The following is a 27,831-nucleotide window of genomic DNA, read 5'->3' as shown; positions in this document are numbered from 1 at the left end:
TAGGAGGTAGCCAAGCAAAAAGCAGTGAGCGCATACCTGAAGAGAAACCCCCACACCAGCTTTGACGTTAGTTTTGTAACAGTTAAACAGTCGGGTTCCCTTCATCGCACTCTTTCGTCCTTTCCACTCCTTATTAGTAGTCAAGGTAGCAGGAGACTACAGCCTCTTTGCAAAACATGCTTGTTTCTGTCGAAGTGATTGTCATGTGAAGAATGGCCACTAAACCTGTCCAGGAGAAAGCAGGGCTCGCTTTTTTTCTGCTGGCTACTCACTCTATATTTGCTTCCAAAACAGTGCGATGGGAGCATCATAGCTGCTAACAACCCAAGACTCCCCATACACCACCTGACTTGGATCTCATTACTTAGGTCTAAGAAGCAGAAAAAACAATGCTTACGCAGGTCTGTCATTTCCCTCCTTTCCAAAAACTAATTGATAGGCTTTGAATTCCTGGCAGAGAGAGTCATAAGGAAGAGACTCAAGATATGCAGAGAAATATGCAATCAGACTACGTAACAGATTTTCACATACATGGCACACAATGTGTGTGTGTAAAAAAAAAAAAAAAATGTCACAAACGAGGGGAGGATTTACTACAATTCTTTTTTTCTTCCTGCAGTCTGCTTCCTTACTCCTAATGCCCCTTCTGAGACATCTTGAAAATAACTCAGGGAGTTTCTAATGAACTCCCCTTGTTCAACTACTTCTCGAATCTCCTACATAAAAAAATCATACTTGCAGCTATTTTGGAAGCTAGGAAAAATCCCTGGATGTTGCAGCAGGTTTGCTAGAAAGCTGCCAGTAAGTACCCAGGACATTTTCTTTAATACTCAGAAATATAAAAAGAGGACCCGTAGCACTTACTCCTCAAGACAAACAGAGGAGTTCCAGCCTATCTCCGAAGCACAGTGATTAAATAATAATAGAGAACAATTAAATGTATCAGCATCTGAAGGCAAATTTCACAGAAAATTCACAGAATGGATAATCTATGGTCAAGAAAACAGAAGGCGGCTAAAACTAGTAACTTCAAACCCTGATGCTCAAAGCCATATCCTTATATTTCTGTTTAAGTTGCTAAATTCATGTTACCACGTTTTAAAAGGTACTGGACCACCCAGTACTTGGAAGGAAATCAAGGGTATTTGCAACGAAACTCCTCTGAAAAGCACATCCGTATTTAGATACCTGAATACAGAATTCAGGAGCTTAAATTTAGGCGCCAAACTTTGACAATATTATCCATGCTAATTACAAAAGACTATTGCTATTCATGAGGAACTACCATGGAAGATACCCATTCTAGGGGTGCTGGTTATCAGCCTCCATGGAGCTGGAAGTGCAATAGAGACTTTGTTATACCACCTGCTAAGAGGTATCTGAGTAAATGACCTAAGAAAATATACTGTACCTGGACTAGATTTTTTTGTAATATTCTCTAATGTTCCAGTTTGACATCGATAGGGCACATTCATCCTTAAATGTGGCCAGTGAAAACTTACCAAGGGTTGCAAAGGGCAGGGTAACATCTTGGAAGTGAGAATCTCCAGTGTGTAAGCATGAAGGATCCCTGCAAAGAAAACGATGGCAAAACTTGCCTTCTGGATGTGTTATGCTAAGAACGTGAAGCTCTCATATGTAACCTCCAGATCTTATACATGTAAATTAAAAGCAAACAATGTAAAAGAGTTCCAGAGCTCATTCTTAGAGGGATCAAAGTAAGACCACAGCTTTGTTTTCTAATTCCCAGGAAGCTTTTAGCATTATGAATAAAACAATACAAACAAGCTCAGGACTGATGCTGTATTAAAAAAGCCTTAGAACCTGAATGGCAAATGAGTACTTTAATAAGCAGGTTACTCAGCCAAGTGAAAGCACTCCTCACCGTCCAAAGGAATCCTTTTCCACGATGCTTTCAGTAGCAGAGTCTCTAGCTGCAGTCTCCCTGCATGGGAAAACATATCGCAGTCAAAATCACAGCAAAAGCCACGCCAGTAGGATTGCTGCATTTCACATTTTTACAAAATAAGCTTGTTTTTCAAGCAGAGTGCAATGGCAGCCACATTCTAATAGTGAAGAAAAGGCATTGTAAAATTGTTATACCAGCTCACTAAAAAAAGTCTATTAGAGCAATTTACATAAGGCAGAAAACCAAGAATTCTAAATGAAAGAAAAAGCAGAAATGCCAAAAAACAAGCAATAAAGGCAAATGGTGTAATCGCCTTCTATTTCCCTACCACCTAAAGCATCTGAGGAACCCGGCAAACAGCAGAAGCTTTGTAAGCTTTCAGACTATCTCAAGCTAACTCAGAACCCCAACTTTCTTGCAAAAAGACATCCTATACTGCTCCTGAAGCACGTCGATGGCCAGACCCTAGTTTTAGAAGGCAATACAAGTACACAGCACACAACAGAAGTAATAGTCTATTACTCTTACACTGTATTCCTCCTGGTTGCTAAAGGTGATTTTCTCCCACCATCGCTGTATTCCTTGCCAAGATCCACAGCGGGAATGTCATTGTCTAAGCTTGTTAGTTCTTGAAGGATCCTCTTTAGATCCTGCAATGGTTCCTCTTCCAAAATGCCTGGCTTGGAAGGCATCTGAAAAAAAAAATTAAAAAAAAAATTAAAATCATTCAGTTACACGTAGTTCTAAAGGTACTCTCTTTTTCAATGCTTACCTATACTCATCCAAGGTCATATGTTTTTTCCTCCCTCTACTCTTGCCTTACCAGTTAGAAACAGGGCGGATTTTTTGTAATTTTAGTTAAGAAGTGGTAGAGGCTAGATCGTGATAACTTGACGACCGTCAAAATACTCTCTGAATGATTGCACTCTTGTCTGGAAAGTTATGTGACAGACGTGTAAAGCAACTAAACATGACTGAGGGAGAACATAGCTAACATCTACGTTTTGAATAAATGTAAAAAGGTTATGACTACTGTTTCAAGGTCAAAAACATTAAAATAAGCCTTTAATTACGAAAGCTTCCCCCCACCCAGTACAACCATGACCTTTGTCAGTACTCAGAACCAGTAATCTTTGCTTACGTGACAACTCTGTTTTCTCCTTTTTAACCTGCGATCCCAGGTATTACTCTTTAGTTCACAAACACAGCTCTAAGACAGAAATACTTGTATATCAGGGTGTTTTGCAGGCACTGATTTCTGTAACAGCTGAGTTGTCTGCAAATATAAACCACTTTATTATCACGGCCACACTCTGAGATGAAGTGCAATATTATTCTAATTTTACTGATGAGGACTTGAGGCAAAGGTCTCGTTCAGAGAATCATTCTTTCTGTGAAGAACCGGATTTTTCAGACTACTCAGCACTTCACATGTTCAAAGCGCTGGCTCCCACTGGCTTAGGCTTCACCCGTGGATGGAACTGGCTAGAAACATTTCGCTAACATGTTTTCACTGAAAAAAAAAATATGTCATTTTCAATGGAAACACCCCAGATTCAGCAAAGCTTATACAGAGAAGAAATCCTCAGCTTCATAATAGGTCAATGTGATACTGAGTCAGAGCAAATCCTTCTTCCCCACATCCCGGCTAAGAAAGGAAGCTACTGACCAGGTAGAGTCTCTGTCTCAAGTGTTGGAGCAGCTTCATTTTGTACAATAACTAATCGTGTAGGAACCAAAAAGATTCAAGTAGACCCTGAATCAAGCTCTCCTACAACCTGCTAGGTCATCACTGTGGCACGACATTAAAATCGGTCCTTTTTCCTACTTTCTCTTCAGAAGTATAAATTGATGAACTCAAAGAAAAGAGAACAGGAGTGCCTGATGCTGCAGGAATTTCACAGAATTAGCTGTCCTTTGTTCCTTGATGTAAATGTTTGTCACCACATCAGAAAGTAAACCAGAAAATATTACTGAAAAACATCTGCACTACCTTGTAGTCTCCTACAGATTTTGAGGTAAAAATGAATGAAAAGACCTCTAGTGCCTTGTGAAGAACTATACAAAATCTGTACAGAAAATACCAAAAGATTACTTTTTTTTTTGCACGAGAGATTTGAGTTGATGTTTTCTGTAATGAAAAATTAGAACGACACTAGCATCTAATTTAAATCTAAATGTAGACGTACAAAAACAAAAGGATGGAAGGGCATTTATGTGTCTTTTAGGATAAAATTGGTCAAAATCAGTGAAGGCCAGCTTGGAGAAAGATTTAAGTGTTGAAAGCTACTACAGGTCAGTCAGATCATGAAATTTATCAGGAACTATGTACAAGTCCACTGTCACTGCCAAATGCAAGTCATTTACTAGTTCCAGATCAGTACCTTGCATTTCAATAGTTTATAAATGCTATTGGTGATAAAAGTGATATAAATTCCTATTACAATCTATCGATTTTTTTATTGTCTGGTTGGTTTTTACACGTAGTTTGCAAACAGAAAAAAAGAAAATCTGAAGGCCATAATGTACGAGGAGCTACAGAAAATGATTTGGTCTTTGGTGTTAAGAATTCTCTCTTGGACACTACTAAATGAGATGCTCTCCCATTTAGGCATTCCACGTTGTTTTTCATTTTTGGAATATCCCCGTTTCCTGTGCAGTTTCCCATTTTGAGGCCAGTACTCACAGGAGGGGCACAGCTGGCCGAGTTCCAGGAAGGTGGCACAACAGCAGAGCGCAGGTGGGAAAGAGGCACCATGCGCCGCAGCTTGCCTGAAGCAGAAGCTGAGGAGTAGCCCGGGCCCTGCAGTTCCTGCAGAAAAACATTAGCCAAGCAGAATAACCAAGCATAGCTAAGCGGAATAAATGGGTATAGACAGCAGGCCCTCTGTAGCAGGGGATCTCTTTTAGTCAAATCTTTTATAACATGCAACATTCAATTCTCAAAAAACTTCCTGTTTTTTATTAGGTATGCTCAGACATAACCCTTTTAGTCACTGAACTGGGTGCAAGAGTGGCAGTTCCATTTATATCCAGAATTTTAACACATGCTCTGGAACCATTCCAGCGGAGGGCATCTCAGGGCCACCACAAAATTCAACTGTCCCACAGTTCCTGCACGTTTTTTTCCCCACTTGGGTGAGAATTTCTTTCCTTGGAATACAAGATTCCCCACCTTTGCTGTTGTTCACATAAAGTCATTTTTGTATGGCTTATGCAGACTTGTATTTTGAATATAACATCGCTTTTTACTCAAAACTAGCAACTGGGATGGGTCACTAAAATTAACGATAATTTCTTATGACAACTACTGTTCCAAGCGTACCATTTGTTTATAGTAGTAGTTTCATTGCAGCCTTAGTCTATGGTTATAACGTAAGGCAAAGATAAATAATATTCTCTATTAAACTCATTAGTAAAAATAGAGCTTGGACTATATCTATTGGGCAATAAAAATTCTGGGCTCTTTATAGAGATAATGGCTCTATATTACTGCACTAGTTTCTCTGTACCCTGTCTTTCACTAATGCTACATAGCTCCACAGATGTCAATTACATGTCTTCCTTTTCCTGTCCCAGATGCCTCATGACCGTATTTCCTTTCCCCTTGCCAACACCTCTCTCTGCTTCTTAAAAATTAATGATTTTTTTGTGCTAACTAATTAGCATAATCAAATTAAACTCCGAGCCCTTGTTTCCGGACTGTATGTTGTACCTTTAAGGTTGCTGGTTTCATTTCAGGCCTGAAGAAGGATGTGGGTGCCTGAAAGCTTGTTAGTGCTTTCTGTCTCTAACAGTTACGCTAGTAAAAGGCATCCCTACAGACCTTGTCTCTCCAATTAGTTTTTTCATAATAATGCCATGAACATTTCTAGGTTTTATTTGTCTAAGGCTGCAAGAAAATGCAAGAAAATGCTGAAACCAAAGCTTAGCAGCTGAAGCGTATGGTCCAATATTCCTGTGGCTGTTTTAATTTTTTTTTTTTGCACTTACTGTAAATACTGCTTCAAAGTAACTCAAATTACGCACATGACTTGCGCAGCAATGAGGTATTCCACGCAACAAAAGGTTTCAAAACACAAACTTTTTACAGTACTTTGCAATAAACAGGGTTAAACCTAAAGCAAAGTAAAGGCATCTAACTTCATACCCATGCTTCTCAGTAACGTGCTTACTTTTACATCTAGAGTATGCTGCAGTCTGAAGCGCATAGCTTCTTGTTGCTGACACTGGATTATGCACTGACATTCTGCAAACTGCACAGATGCCTGTAAGAGAGGAGCGAAGAGGGATAAATTAATTTTGCTTACTTTTCTGTGGATTACACTCTTTCCTGTTTTCTTTCCAATAAAGAAACAAACAAGGTACTCATACGGATGCTGTATTCATCTACCACGATCAGTACAGAAATACTGCAAGACGACCATTCTTGATAGGCTTACAAAAGCAACTGACTGGTTCTACGGTCCTCGCAGCCATAACATGCGCGCCATAATGTCAAAGAAGGGAGCTAATCCTGTCAGGGACAGTCCTAGACCTACCGAACACCTCTGGGATTAGCACATTCAACTGTGTTAACGAGGCAAAACTATACTCAATGTTTTTAAAAAGGATGGCTGGAACTTTATTGACTTCTCTTTGTTAAATTGTCATATGGTCTTTCTTCTTTAACGAGTTTACTCTGAAAAGGTGTAAGAAGATCTAATAATGTAGCTATTTTACACTGAGCGAAAGATAGCAAGAAGAAGAGAGGAAGCCCTAAGCCAGAGCACAAAACGAGCGAGAGGTATCTTTACAAACCGGACTGCTTTTATCACTCCAGCAGGAGTTCCCTCTTTGGTTTTAAAGCAAAAACCTGACTCTCTTTCTGTGCTTCTTTATGACTGGCATTGAGGCACGGGCAGGCTCCCCGAGGCACTGTGGGTATGCAGTTACAAGCAGCAGCTTTTTGAACACTTAATTCTGAACAATCCACGATAAGCAAGATGCCCAATTACACTTTTTGATGCTTATACAATAGATGCTCTGCAATGGAATATACTAGCATCCTGGGAGAGGACATACCACAAATTTTACAAATTTCTAAGAATTGTTATTTAGTGTACCATATGGGCTAGTTTTCAGGGAGCACCTGCCCCCACTGTGTCTCAGCTTCTCCGTCAGCCAGCTAGTACTGTGCACAATGACACATATTACAAAGTTAAGTTTCCGGCATCAGGCATTTAAAGTAAGAAATGCCACGCTTGGGAGGAGGTACCGCAATTACTTTTATTTTATTATTTTTTTTAAAGTAATAAAGGAATTTGAGAACACCACCTTACATGGAGATTTACATCCTGAAAAACTAGAATTCTGAGCAGCTGAAAAGGACTCTTCCTTCCGGAAAAGCAGCAGCATACCTGTAGGGCACCTGGGATTTACGTACTAGTCAGACCAAAATGTAGAGCCTAGCCTTATGAGTCCGGTGTATCAGCAACAGAAACCTCAACTAAAAAAGGCAAATCAAACAACACCGTGTTCTTAAAAATTTCCCTCACCCTGAGGGACCCACAGCTGGCTAACTAAGATCCCAGAAAGACCGAGCATGGACAAGTGTGTTGAGTCAGTGTGTGCTCACATTCGTTTCCAGTGGAGTCCCTGTTTTATTGAACAGTACTCTCTTGCCAGGGAAAGGAGCCGTGCCAAGAGCCAGAGGAAGGTCCGGAAGGTCAATCTGCTTTAAATTACCTGCAGTTTGTGTTTACCTGAGCTAGTAAGGAGTAAATCAAGAATTCTCTTAATGAAAATAGAAGTATTTTACCACTAAAAAACCAGAAGACAGTCTTAACTACAGACACCTCTTCAGGTATCTTACAGTACACGTGAACGGGACCTACTAAATACAACCTAGGTAAGAGGTCAGACATTCTCTCTTCCCCAGCGATTGTAGAAGAAAGCACCCCGAAGTGTCACTGAACTGAACGCTACCTAAAATTACCTTATCAAGGGCTGTCTCCATCTTAGCTATTTTTTCCTTCTGACGTTTGTCTTGTGATCTCAGGATGTCCAGCTCCCCAGCAATCTTGGTATTTTCTGCTGTAATATAGCTCAATTCTTGACTTAGTTTACTATTCTTTTCTCTGAGGTAATGCTTCTCCTGAATTCAAAATAAGGACAACAAAGTACAAGTCAAGAATTTGTAACTACTACATTATCAGCACTTGTCTTCTGCAACTTTTTTGGAAAGATTTGTATTAATCACCCATGCTACCAGGAGGACAGGGAACGAGGCCATTACGTCAAGTAAAATTCTCTTTGGTCCTTCTTTGGCCAATTGTGCTTTTGGACATGCATTTATCTGAAGAAAAATTTCTCTAGATACAGTTAAATACTTTTACACGGAGCTCTTGTGACCTTAGCTGCATTTGTCATTGCCTCTTCCAAGAACTTGATCTTGATCTGTAATGCATCTATCTGTCCTCTCTTGGCCGTGATCTGCTTCTGCATTCCCACTGCAACTTTCATGGCTGTAAAAGACAAGGTTAGTTCTCAATTAACAACATTGATGATGCATTCTGAGTTCTGCCAAAAAACTCTGCAAGTCAGTTATCAGCAATATATTAGAATAAGTTGAACCAGGATCCCATAGTCACTTATGTTTGGAAACCACCCATTAGAGTCAACTGGAGTTTTGTCCAAGGTGGTGGCACCAGACTCATCACGCACACAAGACGACAGCATTCCCTGGCAGCATGCATAAAGATCACCTGAGAAAACTCAACTCATGGTTTAAGTTTTACAGTATGCAGTAAATGGTAAAATAAAAATATGTTTTCATCTGCAATATTGTTTATTTACTTCAAAAAAATATGTGGAGTATTACTATACATCTACTGAGGGATCAATACTCACAAAAATCCTCTTGTTAAAAAGACAAACGCGTGTGATTTTTGGGAAGCGCAATCCCTAATTACCATGGCCATCAGATCCCTCCATAATCTTTAGAGCAGTCCTGGTCTGTTCCAGTTCAGCTTGGGCAGATTTCAACTGCATTTTCAGTCTGTTTGCAGTCTTTTCCATCTCCTCGATTTTATCCTGGTAATCTCTCTTCAAATCTTCCAAACCCTCTGGTGAAAGTAAGTAAAGATTGAAATTATAGTGACAAAAATCATCATTCTTTTAGACTAAGATTAGTGATCTGTTGCCTACTCTCTTTAAAGGAGCATTAGATGTGCAGATAGCTAAGACATAAAGCAAATAACATCCACTGATAACAAATGCGTGTCAGCAAAAGCTTCTGTTTCGCCAAAACCAAATGTGTTCTCTGGTTGCTTGCCAAAGCAACAGTTCAAGAAAGTGATATAAATCCACATTTCTGAGTTCCTGCTGCTAGAACCAACTGCCTATTGTGAAAGTTAACGGTATTAGTGAGGTGCATTTTGCCCTGGTCATTCTTCTCTCCAGCCACACTTATAACCAGACTTATGTCTGAACTGATCTGATTTCTCAAGCATTCTCCCGCAACTCCGCTTCTTAGATCTCCCTTCAACTCCTCCGCTACAAGTCAGCCAGCTTGGCCCTAATTCTGTGGTCATCTGCTCCAATAAGCCTTTCTTATACCTCATTCACCCTGACAGTACCATACAAATCTACGACAGACCTTCCATGTAAAATCACAGTATCTGTTTAATTCTTACAAAACTTCACGACTTTAGAAGTATAGCTGAGTTATAAAGTTACCAATGGCTGTTTTCTGAGAGCACAGGGAGCTGTAGAGAGCAAACGACGTGAAGAGTATCATCTGTCTGTCTGCAGCGCAGATTTCACAGAGGATCTCCCTGAATTTTCATGGTTGCCTTAGGTCCAGCCCCTGATTTTTTTTTTTTTTTTTTTTAAATATTATCTTGATCAGCTTCCCCACACATTAGGTAGGAAAACAGTGCTAGGAGCTAAAACATAAACTTTTAAATAACACTGTAGCAAAACTACAACAAAACACAAACAAAGTTCCACTGTAATTTGACCACAGATGGTTAAAGGGATCCACTAGTGCTCTTAAATGAAAAAGTGGTCAAGTTTCTATTTTGTAATTTACTAGATCTGCTCCGTTGGTCTCCAGAGTCAGGAGGTTTAAGTGTTTTTGCTCAGTGTAGTGAGGCCGCCATAAAGATTGTATTCCCATCACTCTGTGCCAGAATCCCAAACCATGACTTAGCTCCGGGAAGCAATCTGACCGCCCTGTGCTGGTAGAGACCCTTCTGCTGTATCAGCAACCTTATTTGGATTCAGCAAGCAAACTGCTCTTCTATTTTTAACATCCACCCGATTTAGCAGCTATCAGAGCTGAGCTAAGTTGAGGCTCCCTACCTGCAAGGCCTGCCAGCTCCCTCCGACCGGCCTGGAGTTCATTCATTAGTTGGTCTTTTTCCAGTTTCATATCATTAAGTGCATGGAGTCTCTCACCGCATGTGTTGACCAGTTTAACCTTTTCCAGTTCCAGCTCGCTCAGTCTGGCCTCCATTTCACGTATTCTGGCTTCCTTCTCATCCTTTGCAATCTACTTACACAAAAACCAAAAGTAATTATGTGTAATATATGTAATTATATAAAATAACCACAAAGATGCGCAGACATCGTCATTACTTTAAATCTCAGTTGCCAGAGTTTGGGGCAGGAAAGAGAGACAGACTAAAATAAACAAATCGTTTTTGTGAAAATTGCTAATCCAGGCAAAAAGGGGCACAACAGAATCTGATGCGATGGCTTCACAGCCTGTTTAACCTTACCAGGTGTACACAAAAATTCTTTCCATCCTCTTGTAGCGCTACCTCCATGTTCACCCCTAGCGCTCAATTATCTTCTCACAGAAGAGGATGCAGTTCCCTATCTGGAGTGAAGTCTTTCAGAAGATGTTGACCTGTGTAAGACTACCACAGCCTGTAATTCTTGTCTGAGAAATAACCAGCTCAGCTTGGAATTCCGAGTGCTCACTCTCTGTTATTTCTTGCTAACACTTCGTATTTCTGGTTCTGTTACTGGTGTGGACAATTCTATCGCTGAGGACGCACATTATATTCCAGCTTTCATAAGCCTTTTGGCAACTGCTTCACACCAGTGAATTATTCATTTTTGGTGGTAATGTGATAGCATTATTCTTCTCTGACCACTAACTCTTCTAGTGCTGTTGGGATTCAAGCTGCGTTGCCTGACCTGCTTTAAAACCACAGCACTAGCACATTAAGGTACAGATTTAAAAACAGAAAACATTTACTGTCTTACAGAGACATAAATATAGCATCATTTTGCACACCTTAAGTTCTTCTACTTTAAGTTTCCAGTCATTTATGTCTTTTATAAGCTGAGATTTCTCAACTGCCATTGCTCCAGCAGTTCGACTGTGCTGGCCCACGATCTGGGTCATGTTATCAATTTGCTTTTGGAAGATCTCAACAATCCTTTCCTTCTCTAACAGCTGCAGTTTCAACGTTTCACGCTCTGACTGTACATTGCGTAAACAGTCCTCTTCGTTCTTTACATGCTGGAGCTCCTGCATCCTACTGCCGAGCTGTGAATGCAGCTTCTTGATTTCCTCACTGGTAACTTCAAGGGCTCTCTCTTTCTCCTGCAGACGGGCCGTCAGATTTGACGCTGTTTTCTCAGCAGTCTCCAAATCGATCTGTTTGGCTGCAAGATCTTCTTTAACTTTACAGAGCGTTTCCTTGGCTGACTCCAGTTGCACAGTCAAAGATGAGATTCTTCCAACGCTTTCATTTTTTTCCTGAATTGCAGCCATCTGAATAACAGCAATACAAGGATCAACCAAGAGAAACGTTCATTTCTACCTTCAGAATTTCCTGTCACGTTTCTAGTTTTCTATAGCTCATCTTAAACATCTGACTTTTACAGAAAAATTAGGTCAGCATGGTCTGGTCTATAACAACGTGTGATTCTTCTGGTTTTCTTTCCTCTGTCTCCATTTTAAGAAATGAAGTATCGCTTAGAATATTGTTTTTCTAATCATAAAAAATTAAAAATGTTTAACTGATGTTAAAAAAAAATTAACAAACCGGCAATGTTAGTAAAAAATTTAGAGCAGTTGATGTTAAATAAACTCAAGTGTTAAAACTCAACTGACTGCACTATAAATTGGGAAAAAAAAAAAAAGAAACATGTATATGAATAAAATTTATTACTAATTTTCCTGCAGGCAGCCATGTGCGCCATTTAAAGCACCTAGTACAGTGACTCGAGAACCACTGACAGTACAAAATAGAAACAGAAGAAAAGAATGAACTTCCTGATGGTAAGATTTTAAAGGAAGAAGGAATGAATTGACAAAATGTAGAATGATGCGTGAGGTACCACAAGCCTGTGGTTTGCTAGAAAGTAAAGGAATTAACTTGATCTTTACTCACTATACAAACTGGGTTACCTAATTACAGCTCGTTTTTGAGGGGCTGATGTCTTAAAGAAAGGGGAATGTACTGTAAGTCACTGTTTAACAATCTACTCTGTCAGAAGTAGTTCTTTCTGACATAGCACTGCATTCAGCTTAGGGTTACAAACACAAACTTCATTATGTTTTCATTAAGCACTACATAAAGTAAGGCATTAGGAAGGCCTTTAATTCACTGATTATTCTTACAGAGGTGCTCGCTACTGAAAATAGGACCTTCAATAGTTTGTTTGTTATGTCTGGCAGCATCAAACTTTCTGGAAATTTACAAAATTGTTGTTTCGGAGGTTTACAGTCAAAATCAAACGCACTATCAGCAGAACACTCATTTTCTCCTAAGCCTAGTATGTCAAAAATAAAAATGGAAAATAATGCTTCTACTTCCTCATCAGTAAAGAGAAATGAAGGCTGGACAGGTCAGATTAATAGAAAAAAAATCTACAAATTCTGACTGTCTCATGTATCTGCATCTTTGGAAGGAAAATGTTGGCACATGAGCTCCAGAGGCCACCCAACCATGGTAACCGGAGTTAAAGTATTCCTGTCTGAAGTACAGCCCCCAGCGCGCGCATTTTCTATCCTGAACACCATCACGCTGCAGCTGCTCACCAACCTGGCACTCCATTTGTCTGTGACATTCAGTCCTCATTTCCTTCACCGTGTTTTCCATGCGCTGCAACTGCATGTTTTTGTTGTCCAGTTCTCTCCTTAGATGGTCAATGGTGACGCTGCTGTCCGTGTTCCGATCCCAAAATCGCTTGTTCTGCTCTTTTTCTAGACTTAGTTCTATCTCTTTTTTATGAAGCTCAGTCTACAAGACATTAAAGTCATCTCCCGCCTTCAATCACATTCAGGATTTTTTTGTTCTTTCTCTTCACGTTCGCAACATTCAATTACAGTCACCTATCTGAACAGGGACTACTGCGTGGATTTACACTTAGCAAAAGAGAGGAACATTGGCTAGACTAGTCTGATACCTCCTACAAGTTTTCTTCCAACAAAGCAGTAACTTTCAACTTTAGATATTGCTGCTACAACGCTATTGAAGCCTTTCATGTCATTTATATCTATCATAAAATCAGTACAAGCTAGAAAATGAAAAAAGATTATACTGTGTCTACATCAAATGAAAACCAATGAAGCACTACATTACATGCCAAGGAGAGCTGCTCTTTACCACTAATAACGATTGTTCATTGCTCGTTTCATTTCATCCAGTCATTTGTCACATCTGCTCCAGAGCTTATATCTTTTCCACACGAGACAGAATCGTAACAGTACATAATTTAAATCATAAACGACAACTTAAAATGTAAATAATATTAAAACTGATGAACATACACATTTCGGAGCTACTAATTTAAAAAATATGTATTTAGAATGTGCCCAAACTGAATTATCAATAGGTTAACTTCTAATCCTAACTTTTGCTATTGTTAACTAGCTGCATATTGTTAAAGTAGAGAACTAAGTAGGAAGCTCAGAGAATGGCTGAATGAAAACATGAGCCGACCACACAGCAAAAAAGGAATCCTAAAATTAGATCCCTAACCTTCAATTACGCAATGATTATTCTGACTTCAGTCTTCTCTAGAGCTACGTACAACCTGTAGGAAGAGATTTACACTAACATATCCTTGAATAGAACACCATAAGGAATGAAATCATTTCAACATCTCCTTCAAAAGCACCGTGACACTAACTGGCCAACAAATCTAATGAAACCACACAAACCAGTATCCCAAACTTCAGTCATTAAGGAATAATCTTATGTAAGAAGAAAGGCAAGGCTAATTATAGTACATTAAGCCAGTTGTGATGAAACCAGACCTGTGTGGCAATTTTTTTTTTTTTTTTTTTTTTTTTTTTATACTGTATGTTCATGTTGTGAATATTCTCAATCAGTTACAAAGGAATGTTTAGTGCTGTTAAGAAAATCTTGGACAGGTCTTGCAAAATATGTTAAAGGACCAAGGTTCCTTAACACAGCAATCTAAATTGTGCGGTTAAAGCGAAGGCGGTTCAGCATCTTTAATATGATTTGCATAGGATTCAAGGATTTTGAATTTATGACAAAGCTAATCTTAATTCTGAATGGCCAGTATTGCTAACGGCAAAGGCCTTTGGGGAAACTTTCTTCATAACTAATTCAAATTTTTAGTAAAAAATATTCCTCAAACTTAATTATAAGGAGGCTGCTGCCCTTTGGAAACAAGCCATGTGCAAATCTGAACATCAGCAGTAAGGAGAGGCTTTTAGAAAGCAAGATTTTTTTCAATACTATCACTTGTTTTTACCAACAATTGATGAATCCGGTCATTCAGGTTCCCAGATCCTTGGCTGAGTTGATCCTGTTCTGTCTGAGCTTCTGCTATTTCCGAATGAGCTAGGTGCAACTGCTTCTCAAGATCTTTGACCTAGAATCAAGACAAATATTCATTAAGAATTACCTTAACGTAATCTATTTTAAATAGTACATTGGATTTCTTCAGGTTCTACTTGAAAGAAGTCCAAACGTAATCTTCTAGCTCAGGAGAGTTATTCCCTAGGTGTACTTATAATCACATTGACTTCTTTTAGTGATTAAGTTCGATTTCATTGCAGAACTAATTGAGGTTCCCAAGAATGAACTGTCTTCCACCCTGATACACAGCTCTTCAAAAATTCCTTACCTACACGGTAAACATTGAACGGAATGGGACAAATGCCACTTTAGCAAAAAAGGCTCAAGCTCCTTGCTTGATTTGCAGTACTACTAGTTAGAAAAGCCAATATAAGTAAAAGTATAAGTAAAGTGCAATTTATATGTAATCATTCAATGAGAAAAAACACAAAATCTCCTACAGCGCTCTTCTAATAAACCCTTCAGGATCTGCAATCTCTCTTTTGGCTAACACCAAAATCTGGGCATTTTCCTTTCTACTTTCTTAAAAATGTTTCTTCAGTTTGTGACAAAAGCAATAATCTCTTCCCTTCCTCTTCTGCCCCCCACCCCCTCTTTCCTTCAGCTGATTATAACGATAACTTAATTCTTTTCAGTTAGTAAAGGAACATTTATGCAGGGCTAGTCCCAAAACCTCGTGTCTTTCACCAAATGGGGGCTGGGAACATTAGGATGGTATGACAGGATGTTTTCAAGGAAAAGTTCTGAAGATGTTCTTATGAAGTTTTTCTTACTCAAAATCAACTAAAATCAGTAATCTTCTCTTCCTAGAGCTCGAATGCCTAAGCAGAAGGACACTACCAGGGCCTTTTCTTCCTTATTTGCCTGAGGTCCTTTTAGAAAGGGGTTTCTCTCATCTTGTGGAGCCCTCCATCAGGAGAAGCAATCTCAGTAAATCCTAGATTACTTCTCCCTGAATCCCTCTTTACACAACTACTCTGTATTTCCACAGAAAATCTAAGCCTGAAGTACACCCTCTAGGGAGCTCGGTGACTGTGTACAACATTATCAATAGGGCTTTCAGAGACAGTGACAGAAAGAGCTGTCCTCACACAAGGCCTTTCCTGTACAACTAAGCTAATTTAGGGAGAATTTGGTCCCAAGCATATATTCAGCCATATTCGCTTTGTGCTTAATGATACAGTGAAGTTCTTCAGACACACCCAGGCCTAACAGCAGTTTTTATGTAGCTAAGGCAGGGAGGTATATTCCTTCCCTAGGAATACATTAAAAAAAAAAAAAAATCTACAGAAAACCATGTTTTGCTTGAAATAGTAATCACTTTCTCTGAAAGGATGCAACTTCTGGCAGCGTATGAGATGATGGACCCATCTACAACACATTTTAATAAAGATATTAACACAGACATATCCAAACAGAACACTTACGTATTTACATTTATATCCACTAAGACAAGTGCCAGATTTTCTGCCTGCTGTAACTATCTGGTACCAACAACTTACACTGGCCTTAGTTTTCACCTACTCCCTTGAAAATTTTAGTTGCTAAGGTGTTTTCCTACCACAGAAGCTGTGGAGGAGCGCTTGTTGTGAAAAAAAAAAAAGAGACATACAGTTGTAAAAGCTTTATTTAGATTCTCTCTCACACCTTCCCAGGAATGACTTCACATAACGGCCTGAGATCAAATGATCTCCCGCTACCAGCTTCTCTCTCGCTAATGTCTACCCCAGCAATTCAGTGTATTACACTTTCTGTTCAACAGCAAATTTTTATCGGACCAAGTAGTATATTTTCTTATAGATATACAAACCCAGCATTTTCTGGAGTCGGGAGACTGAAAAATAGCCTTAAATTGATCCCCAGTTTCCAATTTTACATCTGTTATGAGGTAAACAGTATGAAAGGGAATATGCCTAACAAATATACACTACAATTATCGCTATGCATGTGATATGACCCTATGCTGTGCACTGCATGATTCAAATCAAAAGAATTCAGGTAAATAGACCTAACATGAAAAGCATATCGTATATTGTACTCTTCCTTGAGCATGAAATACATTAATGGAGATTAATTTACAAATTCTCCATAGTTCGGTTATGATGCTGTGAAGTCACTTTTGGAATTGACTAGTGTGAGTTTTGATACACGTGAATCAATGGAATTGATAAATGTGGAAACCTACAGAAGTGATAAAACACACTGGCTTTCCTGCTCTGCTTTACGGTGCAAGCACACGTACAGCATGGCTCCACAAGGCTTGACCCGCACATCCCTGCCATTCCAGTCTCAGACCTTTTTGGATCAGAGACTATCAGCTCTGCCAAACTTCACGGCACTCCTGTGACCTTAACTTTCCCTTTCCAATAGTATTTAGAGAAGGATGCCTAAATCCTCATGACTTGTAATCTAAGATGGATTTGGATCCATCAAGCATTTCTGCATCGTCAGCTCCACTAATTTTCAAAGGGAATGGATAGCAACTGTTTTCAGGTCATTTTCTAAGGAAAACATGAATTACCTTTCCCCAAATGTCAGAAAGAATTTAAAGATATTCAAATTGTTTATAAAACTGGAATCCAAAGCAGTGAAATAAGTAAAAGACACAGCAGATGTGATATGGAAATGGGATATAAATGCTGCAGTTAGTAACATGGCAGAGATTCTGGGGTGGGACTGTAAGAAGTTCTCTCCATTTGTCTGCAGCAATTCCCTGCTGCAGTACCTGGAAAAAAGTCAGCCTTTGGAGAGAAGCGTGGTAAAAAAAGTTTGTCAAGACTAATGTTTTCTAGTGTGGCTAAGAAATGGCTGGAATACACAGGTGCTGGCCAGCCTGTCTTTTTCTGCCTGTATTATATCCTGAAGCCTTTCGATTTCAATGAAACATTAACGATTCTTAACTTACAATGGAGTACCTCTGTGCACCTGAGTGCTTCTCAAGCGCTGCTGTAATCTCCATGTTCTTCCATCCATCCTACCACTTACCAAAGCATTCTTCTGGGCAGTAAGACTTAAATAAGAAGCTATTTTTACTGCCTGTTTTTTTGCTGATATATTCTCCAGTGGTTAGTGAAACAATGGTTCTTGTCCTGCATGTGCGAGTGATCTATGTAGTACGGAATCATTCTATGCATTTCCAGAAGGCATCATTTGTGGTATGCTCTCTATACATTCGGCAAAATTATTCTGTGTTCAATAAGTTGTGCAAAGCAATTTTGTGTTACAGAAAGATAACCTGTTCTTAAAAATAATTCAAACAAATAGAGTTAAGGATAATGTAATTTATGTTATTGTCCAAAAGGTTCTTCTGAAGCAATTCCTTATCAAAAGACTTCCCTTATGTATCCAAAACATTTCAGATATCCACATATCCAGTTTCACTGGCACTAATGCTAACACGCAAATCCATACATACCTTGTCTTCATACATCCTCTTAGCTTCTCGTAATTCAGAACGCAGCTGAGAAACTGTAGATTCCAGGTGACTCACTTGATGTGCGTGCACTGAATTTTGGTTTCTAGTTTGCTCTCTAGGAAGAGTTTTAGGTGGAGAAATTATAAACTGTAAGAACCATGAAAGTGTGAAACATTTCTGGTTGTTTCCACTGCATTCAGTATCGCCACTGAAACTCACTGCTTTGAAGCATGATTAACATTCACAGTGGGATCACGTAAAAATTGCACCTTCTTACTGATTAGATCTGCTCTCTGAAACCTAGCTCATAAAATTAGATAAAGTGAAATCTTGATTATCTTTATTCCTGATGGTAACTCGTTTATTTTCAAGCAAGTTCTAAGAAGGCTAAGGCTGCTTTCAAATGCATCCCGACTATTCTACAAGCAGAACCCAGAAGCATTTTGCTATCACCTATTCGGCCTCAACTATGCAAGCCAAATGTCAATGCATATTGACATTTAAATCTCATCTTACGTTTGCAACACTGCATGGCACATCCTCATTACCAATATATTGAGCATCGGAGTCATCAAGTGGCTGCTGAGAATTAGTGTCTTTTTTTTCTCACACAGTTGTTACCAAAGTCAACAGTATCAACGCAGCTATTTATCCCAAATGAAAATTACCCTTTCTTTAAAATTACTCTTCGTTACTATGTGTACCCGCATGCAAACCACCCAACTGTTTAGCCATTCTTGTTTGTGATTCAACCAATAATGCTGCTGGAAACTAATTTTGTATCCAAACCCACAGAACATTTAGAAGGCAACGGTCACGGTGCAATGCAGCCACCTCAAACTGCACTCAGCCACAGCTCTTGTGGCTTACGTACTCTTCATCCCTTAACTCTAGCCACATACTCTACAGAAACCATTCACAACTCAGATAACAGAGATTGCTCATTGCAAAAGCTGGTAGCACGAACAGATCTGACGGCTCAAGCCAATTTAAGCTTCCACTGATTTCGCTGGCCTTACTCCTCTTCTGAACCGCAGCAGCCTGAGAATAGAACTGGCCTGAGTCTCCCAATTCTCAGAGTGTGCCTAACGCATGGCTATTTTGCCTCCACTCTATATAGCATGGTTTCATGATTTTTTGGTTTTTCCCTTTTTTAATTCACTCAATAATTTATGAAAGGACTGCTTAACTCTTTAGACAAAGACACTAAGAAACCAAAAGTGGAGGGCAGAGTATATACTAGCAGCATAAGCTTTCTCTACGATTAAGGTTACTCTTAACGTTTTCTACACTATCATCAAAAAACATACTGAATGATCTCCATCTGGCTTTGGATATTATTTGCATTGCTGCGTACACTGTTAGCTTTACCAGGCAGTGCTGCCACCTCCTGTTCATGCTCACTTATTAGCTACCCAATCCTGTTTTGAAAAGAAAATACTGGTTATAATTTAAGTCTCGGCAAACAATAACTTCTCCACTGAAGAGGTAATAAGATTTTCCAGTAGTCAGAAATGCAATCATTTTGATGTTCTATTGTGAATGAAATATTACGTATTGAGTTAATGACCCTTTTATTTTGAACAGATTACTGTATAATGCAGGTGGATAGCTGGGGAAACTACAACTTGAACAAGGAAGGACAAAGCTGTTAATGAAATTACTAAGAAAAAGCTGATGTAACCACCAAAGTGACCGCTTTCAGTCTTTTAACAATGGAACTAGCTTCCCAACAAATTCTAGATGTCCACTTAAGTGACCAATTACACTTACAAAAGTAAGGTGTACAGATTCTTCCAAAATAGTATTTTTTGAGGCAGCAAATAAAACATGAAATTGCCAGCGTGGAAGGAAAGAGCAGCACAAAGTCTAGAGCAAATAAACGTCTGGAATGGAACAATTATTAAGTCCTCAAAAACATCGCTCGCTGCCCCCTGGGCACTCCCCCCAGACATCATCATCAGAAAAGAATTATCTGTGGAATGTGAAAAAAATATCTATTTATGTTTTACGAATAAATAAATGGAGAACATGTACCTATGTTGATGTTGCTGAAGCAGTAGTTGGTTTTGCGTCTGTGAATCTTTTTTCAACGAGTCAAGTTCTTCTTCCACCTATTGTAAACAGATAATAATGCTAACCCCTAAAGAAAAGATGGTCTAAACAGTAGTTTTCAAAGCGTCATTCCTTCCTTATGCTTCCACCTTGAACTGTGAAAACATGCACAATGCAGGTTAAATCTCAGCAATAAACCCAATCTCAAGTTGGGGACCGTGTAAAAGGTTGGTGTACCAGCACCTGCCACCTCAGCTGCAAAGCAGCATTTGTGCCTCTTTATGCCATAACCATTTCCTTGAGGCCAGTTCAGATGGGAGCTCACAGAGTTTTCAAAAATATTTCCTAAAAAACAAACACAAGTGTGTTGGCAAGAAAAGTAGCACTGTCTTCACATACCAGGACAACCTTTTCTTTGAGGTATGACACCTCTGAGTCTAAATCTCGCAGAATGTCAGCAAATGCTGTGCTCAGGTTCTGGATGTGTAGGCTAGTAATATTCTCATGCGCACAGAGTTTCTTGCCTGTGCTGTCTTCATAGTCCATTAGGATGCCACGCAGTTCCAGAAGTACCTCCTCGTGGCTGTGTACCATCTTTTTCAGATGCTCAGTTTGACTGTCAGCCTCCCTCAGCATCTCTTCCTGCAGCTGGTTGGCAGCTTCCAGCTCCTGAATAGTATTTTTTAGCTGTATTTTCACATTCTCTTGGCTCTGGGATTCCTTTTGTCTGAATTGGGAAACCAAAGAAACAATTTAAAAAACAGGATTCACAACATGGATTTTTATCCTGACCAATACATGTAATGCTTACGTTGACTAACTGCTGTTTTTTACAACTACGTAATAAACCATTTTCTAAACCAAGTCCCATCACCTCATTGCTTTCATTCCTGAGGGCAAGTTTCTCACTTAGGAGACGTGGTGTGCCTCTCCAAGGCCATAGACACACTCTCCGTAATACATCTGCTTTGGCTGTCGTACCTGGTATCCTGAAGCACATCCCTTTCCAATTGCACTTCCATCAGTTTGGTCTGCAAATCAGCAATGATCAGTCTTAAATTGATTTCCTGTTGTTCATGTAGCTCAGTGGTCTAAAGGACAAAAAAAAACAAAAACCAAAACACACCAAGATAAACCAACCAAAATACTGAATACAGATACCACCACCCTGCCCTCCCAAAAAAAATAAGGCTGAGAGCAGCACGGGTATGTGAATTAAGAGATTATTTTTGGTTTGGTTTTTTTTTTATAAAATATTTCTTAATTAACCAGATAGTCACATTGTGCTGTGGTAGACTGATTATGCACGGAACACTGTTACAGGGATCGTGCCAACAACATTATTACCCATTGCCTATTTCTGTCTGTCAAATGACATGTGGGAATCACAACGGCCAAGTACAATTTACAGCAGCCAAAAGGCTGCTCAAAATAGCGCTGGCAAAACTGTCCAAAGACTCAGCAATGCCAAAAAAGAACAAAAGCTCATCTATACTTAAAAATCTGCCCCAAATTTGCAACTCACTTCATTCAGCTTCTTCTGCACATCTCTACCTTTCTGCGAGTATTCTTCCAGGACGTTTTCCATGTGTTCTTTGCCAGCACCACTCATGTCTTTTTTCTCAGAACCAGTATGTATTTCATATTTGGAACAGAAGACGCTATGAGGTGAACTGCTACCACTACTAGAAGAGGCTGAGTTTTCCATCACTGTGCTGAGAATGGAAGAAGCCAAAACATTCTGGTTGCCGAGAAATGGACTGGCAGCACCTGAAAGGCAGAGAAATTTAAGTGTTGAAACAGGAGTCCTTACACGAGAATAAAAAGTCATCTGTACAAACTGGGCATTAGTGCTTTTCAGCTCCTATCTATCGATAGTCTAACCTAGGAATCATCTTTTTTAAGGACAACAAACTAAACGAATTCTAGGGGGTTGCACAATGGGTGGGGAACATCAGTGTTCAGAGAACACTTCAAAACTGCTCTGCCTTTACCTCGGGCTCTGTGTCAACAAGAGCTGTTCAAGATGCAGGGCCCAAAAAGCATTCAACTCGAAGCATGAACCTATGAGCGTCCTTCTAAGTCACATAATAGCCTGCAATGTTTTTAGTGATTTACTCCCAAATCTTGTTCTGAAATCTGTTTAATAACTTGTCCACGCTAGGCATACTGCCACTTAGTAAAGATTCCTCATGACTCAGAGAACGTATCATTGATGTCACTGGGAATTTGGTGGCTGCTCTGTGGAGTTTCAGAGCCTCTTTTGTTTGGCTTTCCAGTGCCTCCCTGTAGAATAGCACACAGAAACATTTGCTGAAAAGGCAGGACTGAACACAGAAGAGTATCCCACTGCATTGCATCACAAATGCAACTTGAAACGAGTAACTGAAAAGAGAAGTGAAACCAAAGAACTTTTTTGTAATGCTACTCTATTTTCTTGGTTTGCACTTATATTTGGCAACACAGCGCCACATCTTCAATTGCTGCATGTCCACTGTAGTCAACTGAACTATTGTGTTTTGACACTAGCAGGCATAATGTATAAAAGTCCAAACAAGTAAAATAACACTTCATCACAGAAACAAAACTAAACTGGTTTATCTTCTGAAAAGGGATTTTCTTTTATTTTCACATTTTTTCTCCTCGCTGGCTAGTAAAACGCTACCTTACTGACACAAAACTGTAACTGTATAGTCAATCAAACCCACAGAAATCTGTCAAATACTTAATTTTCAAGCACAATACGAAACATCTCAGACAACTTGTAGAATCAGAGAAGTGTTTGGTTATATAAAACCTCGAGCACAGAAGAAAGGAAGCCTGTGCCAAGATTCATACCATCTTATTTTATTGGAATTGATCAGGCAACAGACCATTTGCTACATTCCTGCGGAGGAGGGAATGTGCATGTACAAAGAAATTAGACAGATAAGGGGAAAAAAAAAGGCAAAATGAATTCTTCTGACCGAAAGAGAAGACATCCAGTCTAAGTGAGAGTAATAGGCAAGTTTTGGCAGATCATCTATAAGCTGTAAATAGACAAAAACTAAGAGGAAGCACAGAGAAAAAATAGCTAAGGGACAACGATGAATCTGAAATTATGGTAAAATATTTTAAGTGGCAAGTCTACAGGTGAGGGAGGAATATGAGACCAGCAAGGCAGCAGCTCCCTGTCATTCGGCATCAGTACTGTTGTGCGTGCATAGAGGGACTGCGATGTTCACAAATGACCCAATTACAACATGCACAGCTGACTTCTGTCCACACAGCACTTTTTTTTTTTTTTCCCCCCACAATGCAACAAGCCCCTGTGGTCTGCGCACTGCACTTGTTATGCTGCCTCCCTGCATTGGTATTAATGCATCCTGGTAAACCTGGATTTTCATTCTGTAACTGATAAAAAAGATTAGAGGATGCAGATGCAAACAGAGCTGCAGAGCATGGGGAAAAGCATCCCAAGGAGTTTGCTACCCTGAAAGTGGAAAGAAGGGGCATCAACTACAGGCAAGAGTGGAGGTTCTATCAACACTGTCCTGTTATTGTGGAGTATAACCTAAATGCATAAACAGGTTAAAAGAATGACTAGACAAACCCCCAGGACTAATAAGTTTGACACCTGGGTCAGACATTCATACTCAGCAAGTCTTTACATTCTACTTCCCTGAACACTGAGATACTAAGCAAAAATACCACTTTTCCCTGACCATTTTTCTATACATCTGCCACTACACACTGTTGCAGTAAGCGCAGTGGTGACACGACACTTAGATTTGATCCATCAGAGTCTGAGTGAATAAATAAATCAAAGTTTTAGAAAGAAAAATACCATTTCCATTCTTCTCAGCTGGCCATTAATTTTCAAACTCATTAATGAGCCTTCTTGGGGAGAAACTTTCAAATATTAGATACACAACTGTATATAAAAATAATTAAATCCAAGCACTGCCTTCTGGGAAAAAAAAAAAAATCACCTAAAACGCCACTTAAATTCACAAGTATCACTTTTCCAATGCTGAATGATTCTGAATCTAATAGTAGGCAGAATCCTGGACCCCTGCAAATCCAGTATCAAAGGGCAGTACTATATCCTGCTATGTGCACCGAAATCCCATTGCCAGCAGGATGAACTCATTCCATCGTGGATAGAAATTAAGCTATTATCCTGGCACACCAACTACAATGATCAGTGCAATTCATCCTTCGCTGCCAAGTGCCTTGGGCATCCATATCCTTAAATTTTGCGTTCACAACTTTCTTGTCACATTAGTATACAGACTACACCGTAGGAATCTGTTGGCTTCCATTTTCGGTAAGCATGCTGTTTACTCTAATGACAGATAGCAGGTACAAGGATTTTTCTAATTACAACCAAAACCTGTGTACTACCATAACTCCTGGATATTCTCGCTCATTGTAACAGCGCCTACGAAGAAAAAGACCCGTCTTTAGTTTCTAATATATTAAGAATCGACTTTGAGCAAAAAAAAAAAAGAATTTTGCCCACCTTCAAGAGGAATTAAAGGACATTGAGGGAGATAGATAGTTTCTCTTTTAAATTCTTATGCTTTGTTTTGTCAGGATGAATGCAGATTCAGGCTTTTCTAAGTACCTGTTCACATCGGCTATTAAGTTTTGCAACAACAATTAAGTGACAAATCATACACGCTTCCACTTTCCCATGATGTTTCCAGATACAGAATTTTTCTACAAGAAACACCTAAGACGAGATTGCAGGGGTTGGACTAGATGATCTCCAGAGATCTCTTCCAACCCTATGATTCTATGATTCCTATAAACACCTGCCTTTATCTCATCAACAAATGTTGCCTACCCCAACCTGCATGATTAAAGTCAAATGGACTTTTTCCTCACAAAAAGGTTTTTGGAGGTATGCCACCCCCCCCAAAAAAAAAAAAGAAAAGCTTAAGTCTGGGGTGAGCCCAAGGTGGGCAAGTCTAGGCCTGTATGTCTCGAGTTTTGGGAGTGTGACTGCTTTTAATAGCCCTTGGGGGACAAGTCCGTGAACCTTTTCCTCAGGGGAGGAAGGAAAAAAAAAAAGGAAACTGAAGAAAAATGTATTGCTGAGGGCAAGTAGCTTTAAGCCAGATGGTATCTGATGGGATTTTATTTGTGTTATTTGGATTTTCCTGAGTGACTCGTCAAAAAAGGGTGGATTTTCCTGGGTGACTGTGAAAAACGGAGCCCTTTATCCTACACGCCGAGTACCACAAATGCTTCCATAACGTTAAAACATTGCCTCCAACCCTCACACAGCAGCCCCTGAAAGTTCAACTGCGCCACAACGACGGGCCCTCTTTCCCCAAAGCGGCCGGCCCCTGTCACTCCCCCCGGGCCCGGCGAAGGAGGGCAAGGCCGGCGGCGACAGCGGCGAGGGCCCAGCTGACAAAATGTCCGCCGCATGCAGCCACCTGCCTCTCCGTGGCGGGAAACGAGGGAGACCCTGAGCGCCCCAACCGACCCCTCCCGCCCGCGCAGGTTTGTCCCAAAGTCCCTCTTAGCCTCTACAAACCCTTCGTACCTCCGCTCTGAGGGGATTTCTAACTCATCAGGGCGTGGAACCGCTGTTGCCTCCCCAGAGAGGCTGCTTCCTCATGGCGAGGAGAACCTTCTCGTCCCTTCTCCGGCCTCCTCCCCGGGAAGGGGTCCTCCCGCGACTGGGACCCGATCCTGTGGGAGCCGCCCGCTTCATCTCAGCCTGGCCTCGGGGAAGCTGTGGCCTGGAAGCCATCGTCCCTTCCCCGCGCAGCCTCGGTGCCGTCCCGCTTCCCTTCCCACGCCGACCCTCAGCCCCAAGATGGCGGCTCACCTGTGCCCGCTTCAGGCTGCGGGCACAGGAGTTAAGGCGCCCTCACGGCCGCTGGAGTGTGATGGCAGGTGATTTAATGATGCCCTGCTTGAGACTGGAGATAACAATCCTCTCATAGGGGGGTAGGAGGGGGCCTGGGTCATCTTCCTCGTTGTACTGGGCCAGTAAGGTAGTACATTTGGGAGCGGGACCATGAGCTGCCTGAAGGTGGGCAGAGGAGGCCTCCTCCTGCCAGAGGGCACAGGGCCAAAAGCATCTCCCCAAAAATCCCGTTTGTAAATAAAAATTAAATTCTTTTGATTTTTACACCAGTTTCTTCAGAGATGAAGTTTTCTTGAATTTGCAAATGTGATTGCCCGATGTATTTTCAGTTCTCCGTGAGAGAGGGTCAAGAGACAATCACTTCAGCAAAGAAAATGATGTGGCTGACTGTCCCATTTTGGATTTTTATTTCAAGAGTGAACATGCAGACGTCAACAGGCTGTCCCTCTTTTCAAGTTATTCCAAATAACAGCTAACAGCTTATACCAGATGCATCATGTTACAAGTTTCCAGTATGAACTGGGCCCAAAACAAAGTCATCAGAGAGCCGGAGAACACTAAGTGGGAGCAAACTCAGAAGACAAACATATATGTTTATATATTTAAATACCTGATTAAGAAGAAAAACACATAACCATTCCTGAATGGAGAACACACCACTTTAATTTACAAGAGGAAAAAAAGCCCATTCACTTAGTGCTAAAAGAGAAACCTAAAGACAAAGGACAAAAAGTGTTTTTATGTGGACCGCTGCAGACTGAGCGACAGAAGTAAGAATTAACCAGCTGAAAATAGGCCTCTGGTCTCCGCTCCTGGCTGCGCCGCGCTCCAGAGTTATCACTACATCAGCAGCAAAAAACATACGCAGAGGATGGAAAACAGCTCGAGGAAAGGACTTCTGTTGCAAGAGCAGGAAAAAAGAGGCAGCACCAAAAAGATGTATTTTTCTTCTCTCCGGAGAAAAAGAGAGAGGAGTTTAACAGTAAATATGCTATACAATATCCTGAAGCTAGATTTCAACTGCGCAAACAGTCTCAGGTGTTCACAAAGGATGAAAACCCATGGGGGAGGCGGCCCCCACCTACCTCTGACAACACTGGTGAGGTTTGTTTCTCCTGTATTTTGGACGGTGCGCCGAGGTTCTGCTCCTTGGTGTGGGGCTGGGAAAGGAAGGGGGCACCGAACATCTTACCCCTGCTTTTGCCGGGCTGCACACCCAGCTCCCAAGCCCCTCCGGAGCCGCTGGGAGCCACCTGCCCCTGCCCCCGGCCCTTTTGCCCGACTCGGTAGCCTTGGGAACAGACTCCTCCTCTGGAGCTGATCATGTGCGTGAGGGAGAGCCAATAAACGCCGCATCCAGGGTTTGATTTCTCCGCAAAGTGTCATTCAAAGTCCGGCTTCAGCGGGAAACTTGATCGCTTTTCCCCACCAGGGCTGTGGCGGGGTGCTTTCTGTGGAGTATTATTCCCTTTCCTGGCAGTAGGTGTCTTTTTTGTCTGGTGTTTCGTGGGAGTGCAGGTGCTGAGCACCCCAGCCTCTTCGCCGCTTCCCCCTGCCACTCCTGAACACCAATTACACCCTAGGGATGCAGTAACGCTTCTAGGATGTAATTCCCGACTAGCTTTTCTCCTACTTTGGGAATATCTCTGGGAAGAGAAATCTAAGAATCACCACAGGTTTGCCAGCAAGATGCAAATATGAACTTCTTGTGTTTAAAATAATCCGTTCCTCCCACAGAGAGGAC

The 27,831-nt window shown here is 40.6% G+C and overlaps 1 protein-coding gene across 1 annotated transcript in view; it reads right to left on the bottom strand.

Annotated features, from left to right (window-relative positions):
- The window catches only part of CCDC158 (coiled-coil domain containing 158), a 32,523-nt gene extending 5,136 nt beyond the window's left edge, over positions 1 to 27,387 (bottom strand). Inside the window, exons 1-18 of the mRNA XM_074588726.1 lie at positions 27,173 to 27,387; positions 21,744 to 21,988; positions 21,200 to 21,309; positions 20,618 to 20,945; positions 20,201 to 20,277; positions 18,164 to 18,278; positions 14,642 to 14,761; positions 12,958 to 13,155; positions 11,199 to 11,681; positions 10,256 to 10,445; positions 8,863 to 9,015; positions 8,303 to 8,415; positions 7,887 to 8,045; positions 6,085 to 6,177; positions 4,596 to 4,721; positions 2,438 to 2,601; positions 1,886 to 1,945; positions 1,503 to 1,570 (exon numbers count right to left, since the gene is read on the bottom strand). Coding sequence (XP_074444827.1) covers positions 1,503 to 1,570; positions 1,886 to 1,945; positions 2,438 to 2,601; positions 4,596 to 4,721; positions 6,085 to 6,177; positions 7,887 to 8,045; positions 8,303 to 8,415; positions 8,863 to 9,015; positions 10,256 to 10,445; positions 11,199 to 11,681; positions 12,958 to 13,155; positions 14,642 to 14,761; positions 18,164 to 18,278; positions 20,201 to 20,277; positions 20,618 to 20,945; positions 21,200 to 21,309; positions 21,744 to 21,926 — 2,740 coding nt within the window. The 5' untranslated portion in view covers positions 21,927 to 21,988; positions 27,173 to 27,387. The remainder of the gene's footprint in view (positions 1 to 1,502; positions 1,571 to 1,885; positions 1,946 to 2,437; positions 2,602 to 4,595; positions 4,722 to 6,084; positions 6,178 to 7,886; positions 8,046 to 8,302; positions 8,416 to 8,862; positions 9,016 to 10,255; positions 10,446 to 11,198; positions 11,682 to 12,957; positions 13,156 to 14,641; positions 14,762 to 18,163; positions 18,279 to 20,200; positions 20,278 to 20,617; positions 20,946 to 21,199; positions 21,310 to 21,743; positions 21,989 to 27,172) is intronic.
- Between the last annotated feature and the right edge of the window lie 444 nt (positions 27,388 to 27,831).

Source organism: Larus michahellis, chromosome 5 (assembly GCF_964199755.1).
Source record: "Larus michahellis chromosome 5, bLarMic1.1, whole genome shotgun sequence".
Taxonomy (NCBI): Eukaryota; Metazoa; Chordata; class Aves; order Charadriiformes; family Laridae; genus Larus; species Larus michahellis.
The sequence above is the reverse complement of the archived record's forward strand: the minus strand, read 5'-3'. Positions and strand labels throughout refer to the sequence as shown.